The following is an 11935-nucleotide window of genomic DNA, read 5'->3' as shown; positions in this document are numbered from 1 at the left end:
CAAAAAGCACCAGAGAGACCCTGAGCCTCTCCTCCTGTGTTTACGTGTTTACTTATTGTTCTAATCGTCCCTTTAGTTCTTCTTTCTCGCCCCTTAATGCGATTTTTTCCGGTTCCGCTCGGTCAGAGCACGGGTCACCGATCCAACTACCCCCCCTCATATTAATTACATTAATTAGCACGGGGGTGAAAAACAAACAAGTGACGAATAATATCTAAACTATGGCGAATTCTTTTAGGAGGTCCTGTATAGGCAAACCAAATGTGGAGCGACCCCTCCCTGAGGCTGCAGGAGACAAATAAAAGGAGGTTAGAAAAAACTATTGAAGATATAAAATATAAAAAAGTAGATATTATAATTATGTTAGGACATAGGGGTTAAGTATTTGATACAGTCCAAATAATATTCGGCCTACTATCTCTCAAAATGGGCAAGTAATGTTTAAAATGATGTTTTCTTGAATACATTTAAAATATAAATGTGAAATGATGAATGATATTGTGTCTTTTTCAAATAACAATAACGACGATAATATTACACTGTCCATGAGAAATAATATGATTTTTTTATTAAAAGCATGACTGTGTTATATTTCTAGATTTCGTGTCCAGTATTCACATTTACACCACTTAATTATGGTAAAGCTCAATCCAAATATGCTTTATTAATCTTATTTCCCTCAAATTGTGTCAGTCTGAAATATTCATTTATTAATGACGACTTCCTCTTCCTGTCCCCCATTAAGCTTGGCAAAAATAATTCAAATTAAAACTTGCAGAATGTAGAATAACTAGGTTGCTTCAAATGGCTCAATAGCAGATAATTGTACAGCTCGCACATTTAGGAAATGCACTGAATAATCCGCTGCCATGGCCATGCATGCAGATTCAACTTTTGGGCCTGTAAAAAAGATAAGGATGAGGCAGGTCTGCCGAGGATTTAAGATCTTTTCCCCCCTGTAGGAAAGAGAGCAGAGAGTTAACTCTATAACTCTATGGTCTATACATGTATAACTCTTAAAAACAGCACTATATCAATATATCTTAGCAATCTAATAAGTGACAACAAGCTAGTAGGATATGACTGTTTATTTTGATTTTAGAAAGTAGATTTTAAAGGACTCGCGTCATTAACGTTTCTATTTGACATTTTACCCACTTCACAACATTATTGTTATATAAGTTTGACTTTTAAATTCCCTACGTCATCACCTACTGTAAGTTGAAGCACACATTATTATGTTGCTGACAACACTGCATAATGGATTTATCTGTGGTTGTTTATGCGCATGAAGGTCAAAGTTGGACCTCCTTTTTGTTTTCCCGCCATCACATGCAAACATTAGTATTTATGTTTTGATGTTGTGGGCGCGAGCCGGAGGTCAGGGTCGTAGTGTTGCAGCGCGAGGCGACAAGCAGAGCAAAATGGGTCGCTGTCTTGCGCTTTGTTCCGCACTCAATTGTCTCGGGGCTGCGCGTGAACCCTGAGACCTGCAGCTGTCTGGAGGACAGAAACGAAACGGAAGAAAGGATAGGTTTATACCGAGTCAAAAGACACAGCAACTGTTAAGAAATTCTGTTTTACATCTTAATGTCCCTCTCTCGCAGTTTTTGGTGAGGACTGGTAGGATTTTGTAGTGAAATCGTTCATGTTTTTCCTTATTGGTGTTTCAGTGACAGAGAGATGACAGATTGAGGTGAAGGACAGTGCCTTCATCTCCACACCCATTCTCTCCGTTTTCCATCTGCAGGACATTTGATTTATTTTTGTCTCGTCATTTTCACATAATTTCACCAAGTGTTAACATCTTGTGGCGCTAAATCTGTTACATCACAACAGAAGAACAAATATATTTTTGGTGTATTAAGGCTATCCGACAAAAAGACCTCTTACTTCCAGCTCGAGCCCATGGGTTAGTTGAAATGTAAGTGGCCTCAGTCATGCCTAACTATTATAATTTCACCCCAAACTTCCGCTGTACTTAAAGCTTTGTGTAAAACTGGGATGTGCAAATATTCACAAAATAGCACATAGTTTGTCATAGCCTGTTTTTTGGTCACCTTTCTTTAGGGAAAAGTGATTTTATTTTAAATGTATTTTATTTTTACGCATGTGTGTGAGCGTGTGCATTTGGTAAATGAAGGTGTGAAGAGGGACATGAAAGAGGGGCTTATCTGTCTTGTTCAGGCAAATGATAAAACCCACACAGGTGCAGGCAGTCTATGTGGAGTAAAACCCTTTCAGTTGGTCTAAACTGACTGTAAAATTCTGTCTTCAGATATTTGCTTTTATAAAACGGAAGAGCCAAAGAGAGCACACATGTTCAGGAAATCTTGAATGCCATTGTTCTCTATGAGAACTAAACAAAACGGTGAGTATCAGTATGAGTGGAAATTTTCAGTTGGCAAATTAATATTTAAATGAAATGTTGTGCGTTCACAGGTGTGTGTGTGTGTGTGTGTGTGTGTGTGTGTGTGTGTGTGTGTGTGTGTGTGTGTGTGTGTGCGAACAATCGGAGCTGAGTACCGGAACTATCCGTTTTGTAAGAAGACTACACTATCCAACAGCAGAGCGGTGAAGTTGAAAGTGTAGCTCTGTGTATTGCACTTGCTCCAGTCTTTCAGTCCGTGCGTAATGCGTAAAGAGCACCGTGCGTAACAGGTGTATACTGACAGAGGAGGAGAGAAGTTTGGAGGAACTCTCATAAACGCTCTTTTGGAAGTTGCTGAAAGGTCACTGGACACAAATACATTTAAGAAACAACTTTCTCTTGTTCTTAAGCTAATCAAATCAGAAGAGACCCTGCATGGGCATTACGCAAACCATTTAATGTTACCTGCCTACATAGTTATCTTGTGTCCCAGAGGAAATGAATCTAACATAAAAGAGGGGGAGAGGAAGAGTAAGAGAAAGACAGAGAGAGTGGAGCGGGGGCGGGAAAGTTTAGTAAAGTGGAACTTGGTAACAGATGCGAGTGAGGGGGGCGCGGCCCTGCAGGGAAGGTTGGAGGTTGTATGTTGTGTGTATGTATGCTTGGTCGTGCGGGTGCGCGTGTATCAGTACGTGCACGTGAACGTGTTTGTGTGTGTGCAAGCTTGTGCAGGAAAAGAACAGGACATGGGCGCACATTGAGAGAGCGGCTCTTTTACTCGGCGTGATCATTTCACGCTTCCCCCCGAAGCCTTTTTTCCACCTAAAGCGTTTAGTTGCAGCTGACTGAGCACTTGCAGGGAATGCAATAGGGAGCGGAAGGGTCGAATTATTTCAACCTACAACTCGCCCCAAAAGTACTGTAGGGGGAAAAAAAGAGAGGGAGTGGAGAAAACGGTGCCAGAGAGCGAGAGAGAGGGGGGTAAGAGAGAGGGAGAGAGAAAGGGAGAGGGGGACACTGGAAAAAAGTTTTTGTTCTTTTCCTTTTTTTCTCCTTTCATCGCCTCCCCCTGTTCTAACCGGGCAACATGGACCAGGGTCCCAAGAGTCCTGCACTGCGACTGGGGAGAGCAGGTAGGGTCGCACTGGCTCTCTCGAGCTTAATTTAACTTCTATGAAGAGTTGAACTTTAACAAGTTAAACACGATTTGGTGTTGTTTGTTAATACACGTTTTTTTTGCTAAACTTTTAAGTAAGTTAGTTAAGTTGTGGAAGTTTGTTGTTGAAATGTAAATTATTAGAAATGCTTTTTTTTTTTTTTTTTAACTTTTGTATGGTGTCCTGAGTTATTAGAAGTAGCCTATTGTAAAGTGTTCTGAGTCATGTATGGCGAAAAATAGAAAAAGCTGAAACCTTAACTCTTTTTAAAGTAGCCTATAGTTGCCTAATCAAAATGATCTGACCTTGGTGACTGTATGACTTTTGTAGGCCAGTGATGAAAGTTGAGAATGATTAGCTACTGTTAGTGGAAAATCTTTTGCTGTCTTTAAAACAATTCCAACGAAAATGGTGTCTGGAAAATTTTGCAGATTACGATTTATATTATATTTGCTAGTTTCAAATACGTTTTTTGATGTCATAATTTAATAATTATTGTTTTGTTTTTTTACTCACAATTCTGGCACTGAACTTGTCGGTTTGGGTTGGCGTGTTAGTCTGTGCACCTGAGAGGGGCATTGATACCTTGATCTTTATAATAAAAAAACACATAGGCCATAAAATGTAGGTCAATCATCTTTTCTTTTTTTCTTTTTTTTTTAAATGTGTGTTATGAGGACTGTGACCACTTGAGATGAAACGGATTGAAAGCTCGTAGTTTCTTGTTTGTGTTTTTGTGGAGCAAAAGTTGAAGTTGCATTCCGGTTCAGTCAATAATAACTCTCTAAAGGAGTCTGGCTCGTTCCTGCGTATATCTCCATTACTTCATTCAACAGGTTAATCTCGTATAGACCTATTCATAAAACAGCGGGGTCTGGTACAGCAATGGATCAGGCCATCGACCTTGTTATGGCACCCAATGGTTATCACATCATTTCATATTGCTGCCCGCTGTGTCTGCATTGATAAAACGTCGTTTGTCATTAAGAAACGGTGGGCAGGTGAGACTTTCTGATGTGCTCGCTGCTTCATGAAAAGCCTTTTCTAAAAAAAAAAAAACCTGCTTTAGTGTTGCTCCTTGTTGCCTGTTACAATATTGCAATGCATGGATAGTAGATGTTTATGTAGTTTACGTAGCCTACTTGTGCAGACTGTATTGTGTGTGTGTGTTTTTTTTTTTTTCATTTTATTATTCACAATAAGAAAGTATATTCCGGTTTAAACACGTTCTCTCATAATAGAAATAAATAAATAAATTAGCTCGTGTACGGCCTTCTATGGAAATTTGTCATCAAATAATGCCTATGGTCTGTAAGACAAATAAAGCCCCCTTTGCAGTCTTTTGTGGAGTGGGCCTTACCCCTGGTAAACGCTGAAAGCAATGGGATTTGTTGCAATTGGATAATAACCTTTTAACCACTGAGGAAATCAGAGTTTAGAGGAGGCCCTCCCCTGTTGGTGTGTAAAGTCTATAGGGCTCAGGCCAGGCCTATACCTACAGCCTCTCCATTTCCTCTCACTTCAAGAAACGTGCTCGGTGTACAAAGGAGAATCTGTGAGAATGAACGTGGATTTAATGAGACTCCCCTCTCTTCCCGCCCTGTAGGTTGGCCGTGCGTAAAAGTGCGTAGGCCGTCTCTTTCCAATAAGCGGGGCCATTTCAGTCCCTGTCTGACGACCAAGTTTGGGTTCAATTCACAACGTTAAAACTGCGATCGTTTCACAACGTGCGCCTGTCACTGGTGCGAGGACGTGTAATCCTGGGGAAAATACTTTCCCTCGAAACATAAGTTTCGAAAGTTTATTATATGAGCGTAGTTTTAAGTGGGGCAGTGGCTGAAGATAAATTAATATTTTACTTAGGCCTAAGAGAAAAAATAGACGTATAGGTCACTTACTGTATCTGTACTTTTATCTTTGATCCTGACCCTTATGATTTTAATATATGTCTTATAAATATATACCATATCCATTACAACAATAAAACCCCACACAGCATTGGATTCCCTATGGTCAGATTCTCACTGAGATACCATTTAGGTTCCAGCTTTGGTACACATATAGGCTAACTGTATCACCTTCAGCCAACCCTTTTATGTATGCATCCCTGCAGCTAATGACCAAACGGTATAAACCCTGACCTCCTGACTATTAAGGCTTCATACATTATATATTTTTTCATATACAATATTTGGTTCTCCACCTTAAAGTCGTTGCCAAAACAGGTACTAAACAGACATTTCACAGTCAAAGTACAGGCCAAATAAGCTTTGTGATGTTGCGGAAACCAAGAAAAGCTGTGATAGAGATGGAGATGGAGGATTGAGGAGAGTATGAGAGAAGGGAGGGGAGAAAGAAAAAGAGAGACGACGACCTCACATGGCATAGCCTACTTTCGTTTTGACCTCAAGTGCCCCATCAAAACACAGGAGAAGGTCTGATATTATGGCCAGCAGGGCCTTTTACTCCACCTGACAGCTGACTGACTGGTCTTAACTTGCATTATCATCGAGCCAAATGATTACAAATAGGTCCATTTGATCAGGCCTGTGGGTGAGTGGGAGAAGCAGTGAGTGTGATTTACCTGCTCGGTACGCAGTCGAGTTCCACCTCAGAAAGTCCAAGACGGTTCACTCTCTCCAGTCCATATATTTTATTTATTAATGATGACTTTTATATTTTATAAGCAAATGAAAACGTAAGAAGAGATACGGGAGCTTTCTCATTATGTTTACAGTCAGCGGGCGTGTAATAAACGAGCTGGTGGAGTTAACATGCGCTATTAATTTTTCATTGCTTTTTCGTTTTGAGGCTCTGGCGCAAAAAGCAAAACAGCCGAAGCTTTCATGGTGGATGGAGGGACGGGAAGGAAAGGAAAGGAAAGAAAGAGGGAGGGAACACTTAAACAACAACATTGCCTCCAATTTGCCTCCAAATGATTATCACAACTCAACCACATTCTTACTAATGCTTAAAAAAGTATACCCCCCCCTACTTCCCATCCTCCCATTTCCAACACTGGAGAGGTAATGAAATATGCTAATGGATTTGGACCCCCGGATTAAAGTCGTCCTACCCTGATGGAAGTTTTCTCTAAATTTCCAACCCTAAAGCAACAACAATTTGTATACATGATTGATTGTGTTTGGATGTTTTAATTGCTTATGTATTTAATTTGCAAATCGAAGAGACAGGGGCGACAGTTTTCTTCTGTGGGGAGAAAAACGCTCGTGTCTACATAGCAATAAATAAAAACAGACTTATTGCAGAGGGGGAAGGAGCACAATGAAACGATAGAAATTAAAATACTCAAAATATGATATCGTTATGATTTTGGGTCCCTGTCTGGAGACCTCTAGAGCCAAATACTCTGTCAATGCAAAAAAAAAAAAACATTTACCTGGAAAAGGAAAGAAATACAAAAACATAGGAATTGTAAGAAGCTGTATTTTATAACATGCATTTATAAAAAACGAAGTTAGCCAACAGATTTCCCACTTTGCAGAGGCTTTTCTCGCAGTGTCTGTTATAGTCATTGTCTGTATTCGCCTGCTTTTGCTCTTTTCATTGATTTGTGGCCTAACTGCTGTGTGGCCCTGGTCTTTGGTCCATGATCTAAATATCTAAGTTTCAGTTTCTTAACTGTATTCTGGTCTATTTATGTTTTGTCGTTTATTGATTGAAAAAAAAGAAAAACAAAGAATCAACGTGATTTTCTGTTTGTCAGATTTGTATGAGGCCCCAATTCATGAATACTCAGGAAAGAGATGTGTAATATGAATGAGGATTAGTGTACTTTACCGTCAGTGGATTGTAAAGCAGGGACGTGGAATCAATGACGATTTATGAAACCATATTTAGGGTTGATATTTAGAGAAATAAAGTGTTTTTTTTTTAATGCTCACAATGAAACCACAAACACAGTGATTCCATATTATGTATTAATATGCTTCGATGTATGCTTTACATTTTGGACCAGTTTAGGGCCCCATTCGACTGCTTTGAAGACTCTTTAAGTTCAAGTGTATTGATTGTAAAGTTCCTGTATTGTATTCGCGCATGTATATCTGTGCATGCGCCCGTGCGTAAGGGCAATGTACGGGCACATAGCTCAAGGTTATACGCCCTCTTGTGGTTCTTCCTGTACACAGCCCCACTAAAGAAGCCTCCGAGAGCGAACCATAGAGTAAACCCTCCCACTTAGTCTCCCTGACATGATTTTAAACAGAAACCAATAACTTAAAGAAAGAATAAATGTGTTTGAGTGTGTGAGCACACTCCAGTTTACTAGACTTGGGGGGTAGAGTTACACGTTATTAAAAAAGGCTAGAAACCACCATTCAAAGCAAGGAATCTACAAATAAAAAATCAGAAATTAACAATAATATCATAAATTGACCTTTTCAGTATCAGATGCATTGCCTTGAAGTACATCAAGCATGTCAGTCTTTAGAGGACAAACCTGAAAACTATAAGAATAAGGGAAAGATTGTTATTGTTTTTTTTCATTAGTGAGTCACTTTACGTAATGATCAGCTTCATAACTAGTATTGCATTGTCTTTGTTGATATTGTTGTATGTCTCTCCTGTGTAGCTCTAAATATGTCTAATCTTAGGTTCATGCGTGCAATAAACACCGAGGAACTGAAATGATTAAATGTCTAGAAACAGGAAAAAAGGGAAATAACACTTTTTAATTTGGCTCATGCTTTAGGCTATTTGTGTGTTTAATATTACAGGGGAGAGGGATAGATATGCCCTCTCAAATCAGGTGGGACGAACATGTAATGAATCTCTCTCTCTCTCTCTCTCTCTCTCTCTCTCTCTCTCTCTCTCTCTCTCTCTCAGTTTGGAGTGTAAATGTGGAGCTCGCCAATTGCATTTCATTAAAAAACGACATCCGTTTGGATCCGCAATCAATTAGGTAATGAGTGGCAATGCATGTTTCATATGTTATTTCTCAATTCTCCCCAAGCTAAAATTTTTTAACATTGTGTTGAAGGAAGGAAATTATGCAGGAACGATTGTTTTCATAGCACTTGACAGCTCTTACTCCTGTAGGCCTACAAAGACGGTTTATGGAACAGAAAGCTGAAGGGTTTTGAGTGAAATCTGAACTTTCATGTGCTTCCTTGAAATGCTGTGGGCCTTTAAAAAAAACTGCTTTTCTGCTATTCTTCCCCCTGTTTTCTCCTATATCCTTACAATAGGCCTATAAACAATTACAGTTTGAGTTTCGGAGCATTCCCTCATTTATAAAGCCTTGCTGCAACTAAGCCTCATTTTTAGTAATACTCAATTAATTAACCATTTAATATTGACATGAATAAATTGAGCGCAAATGGGTATAAAGGCATGACGTTTTTTTACTTCGTTAATTGAAATTAAACATATGATAATTTACTCCCCGAGCCTTGCGTCGCATCACTGAGCCTCGCCATTGGTGGACGGACAATACATGCGGGGCGTCATTGGCCCACGGGATTCGCAGCAGCCAATCAGTGCGCTCCCCCGCCCGATTCCACCTGGGGTTGGCGGTGACGTGGCGGCAACGCTCGCGTCGTGATTGGCTGGATGCGCTATGAGTGACGGGCAGCTGGCCGGCGCGTGTAGGTTAGGGTTCCAGGGGGTTGGAAGCGCGGGCGCTGTCCGCACGAGAGCAGGTCCTGAAACGCGGCGTGCGCCACCGTGGACGCTGGGCGCAGGCAGCTTCTCTCTGTGTAGTTAAAGAAGCCTGTTTATGTAGATATTTACACCACAATCTTTGGGGGCTTCTGGCGTGAGCGCGGAGATAACTACCCTTTGAATTTGGACAGGACTGTTTTCTTTTCCCAAGCGAAAAAATGCGTTTCCAAACTCACACATAAACCGGGAGTCCAAAAGCTACGTTTGTGCAGCGAGTCCTGGTCAACACAGAGGGGAGAAGAGATAGTAGAGTGACCAAGAGCTGCCTTTCGTTCATACTTAGAAGATCGCAACTCTCACGTCAGCCTCAGCAGATTTTACTCAAACCAGAGAGTTTTTTTTCCTGCTGCGTAATTTTCTGTATTTTCTTTCTTTTTCTTGGCACGGTGGATATGAGACTTCAAGATGTGAGCACTCATCCGCTCTCGCTCGCTTTATTGACTGGAGATTACCAAGTGCGAAAGCAATTGACGAGGAAGATTTCTGACAAGAAGAACATGTGCAACAAATAACCTGGAAGACATATAACCGTGGATCTGTAAAGAACCTATTTTGTTTAAACTGGGTTTTATTTTTTTATTTTTTAAATATTTTAATAGACTGAAAGGAGAAAGTTGAGCCCCCCCATCGGCTAAGTCGCAGTTCAGAGGTCACGGCCAGCGGACCGAAAAGGGGAGAAAGGGAGGGAGGCTAGTTTGTTCGCCCTCCCTATTTTTTGTGTGCAAAAGTTTGAATCTGTTTTCCTTGGACTGAGGCGACTCTGTGTAGACGAGCAGCTGAGGGAATGAGCACTATTGCTGTCGTTTCCCTCCTCTGGTCTTGGAGACGCCAGAACAGACCCGGAGTGGTGTCCCGTCTCCATGAGGAGGGAGCCCGGCTCTGATTCATATTTTTGACGCCATTTTTTCCCCCTCCCTTCCACCTTAAAATCTTTCTATATTTTGTATATCTTTTTTATTAGTTCGAGTCAAAGTACAACCTGTATGACATTGCCAACCCAATCAATTTTTTTAAATTAATTAAGAAAAACAACCCTCTCTTTGAAGGGAACTAGTAGGCCTACCCCATTCCATTAATTGGAGGTCACGGTGTGTCAGTAAAGTGGCCGACTGAAGCGGGGCGTCCGGTGGCATTTTTAAGACCCCTCATACCGTACCGGGGCCCTGCATCCCTCCACGTTAATGATGGAGATTCACTGTAAGCACGATCCGTTTGCAGCAATGCACAGTAAGTGTACACGTTTATACTTCCCTTCATCTGCATGATCCCATCTGCCCTGAACTGAAACAACCCCCAACACCCCCAGCTCTGTGTGAATATGCAGTAATAACAGCGGAGTAGTAGCCTTTCCAGCTGCACTATACACTGCCAAAAACATCCTTGATTTGAGTCCTACGTCTTTCCTCAATGAAACGACTTCCAAAAGTCTTCGACAAAGCACTTGCATTTGGCTAATGGAAAGTTGTTTGCAAATAACGTTTTGATATTTAATTGATCTGCATTTATTCAAGATATTTTTTTTTAATCAAGAAACAGACCGGGTGCAACTTTGGAAATTTGTTGTGCACGTGAAATAAATCTTCCTATACTAGCACACATCGTTATATTAGATATTTAGTTGATTGCTCCACGTAATTACTTCTTAAGAGATGGATATTTTTTGCAGTGTTTGAAATTGAAACGTTGAAACATGAAAAGTTTAGGCTCAAATTATTATTTGTTTTGGTACTATTTTTCCTCGTTTGGGAATTTGCCTTTTTATCCTTACTTTTTATTTATAGTCTCTTGCAGTATTTTATCAAACAGGTAGGCTACATTTTTTAATTGTGAAATGCATTGTAATCCAGGATATGCAGGCCTGCATTTTTGTTGTATTTGTTGGTGCCTTTTGTCTGAAACGGCATGCTGTTTTTGCCCCTTTGAAGGGAAAAGGAGGAGCAGGGGTCTGAGAGAGAGAGAGAGAGAGAGAGAGAGAGAGAGAGAGAGAGAGAGGTAACAAGGCATGACTAAAAGCTGAACTTGATCCACAAACAGTAACAGTGTTTCTAGCACATAACCAGGTTAGACAGACACACTGCACTTTACGCACACAGTTGCAGGCGGAGACCTGCTCGTTTTAATAATAACAAGGTGAGACTCTGTTGATCCCCGCAGGGAAATTCTCCTTTCACTGCCCAGCAGGTCAGAGCTCACACAGGTTCAGCCTCACAGCATGCAGCAGCCAGCAGTGTCTTGCTCAAGGACACTTCAGCAGAGCAGATGCTTGGGGACATGCAGGGTATAGGTTGCTGGGGGGGGCACAACTTGTTCATTCAGTCGTGACATGGCGGGCCCTGCTTTGTCTTTTCAGTCTACTTTCCCTCCCTAAATACTAGCTACTTCTCTTCACATGAAATGTTTTTTTTGTCTTAATATCAATAATAGCCTAATTGAAAATATTTCAGTCTTTGAGCACAAAAAGGACTGAGCTCGCAAAACAATCGTTATCGATTATAAACCTAGCTAACTAAAGTCCCACTTTTAATTTCTGAAATTAATATCATATGTTCAGTTATAATCAACTCCAAAGATTGGCTCTAGAGGCCCACATAATAGGACATAATTAAATTAAGAACTTTAAGTGTTCGTTTAACAAGCTTAATTAATAGCGTTTTTTTTAATGTCCAAACACTAAGAAAATTGTGATTTTAATATAGTCCCATATTCGCAACCTGCGTGGTAG

At 40.5% G+C, this 11935-nt stretch overlaps 1 protein-coding gene across 2 annotated transcripts in view; it reads left to right on the top strand.

Moving 5' to 3' along the window:
• The first annotated feature begins 2960 nt into the window (after positions 1-2960).
• pax5 (paired box 5) overlaps positions 2961-11935 on the top strand; it is a 59112-nt gene continuing 50137 nt past the window's right edge. Inside the window, exon 1 of one of the 2 annotated variants that reach the window (XM_078259865.1) lies at positions 2961-3504. In XM_078259865.1, the coding sequence (XP_078115991.1) occupies positions 3459-3504 (46 nt within the window). In that variant the 5' untranslated portion in view covers positions 2961-3458. The remainder of the gene's footprint in view (positions 3505-11935) is intronic. The other variant, XM_078259873.1, reaches the window with a different exon arrangement.

This window comes from Sander vitreus, chromosome 2 (genome assembly GCF_031162955.1).
Source record: "Sander vitreus isolate 19-12246 chromosome 2, sanVit1, whole genome shotgun sequence".
Classification (NCBI taxonomy): Eukaryota; Metazoa; Chordata; class Actinopteri; order Perciformes; family Percidae; genus Sander; species Sander vitreus.
Note: the sequence above shows the minus strand (reverse complement) of the source record. Positions and strands in the feature narration are given on the sequence as shown.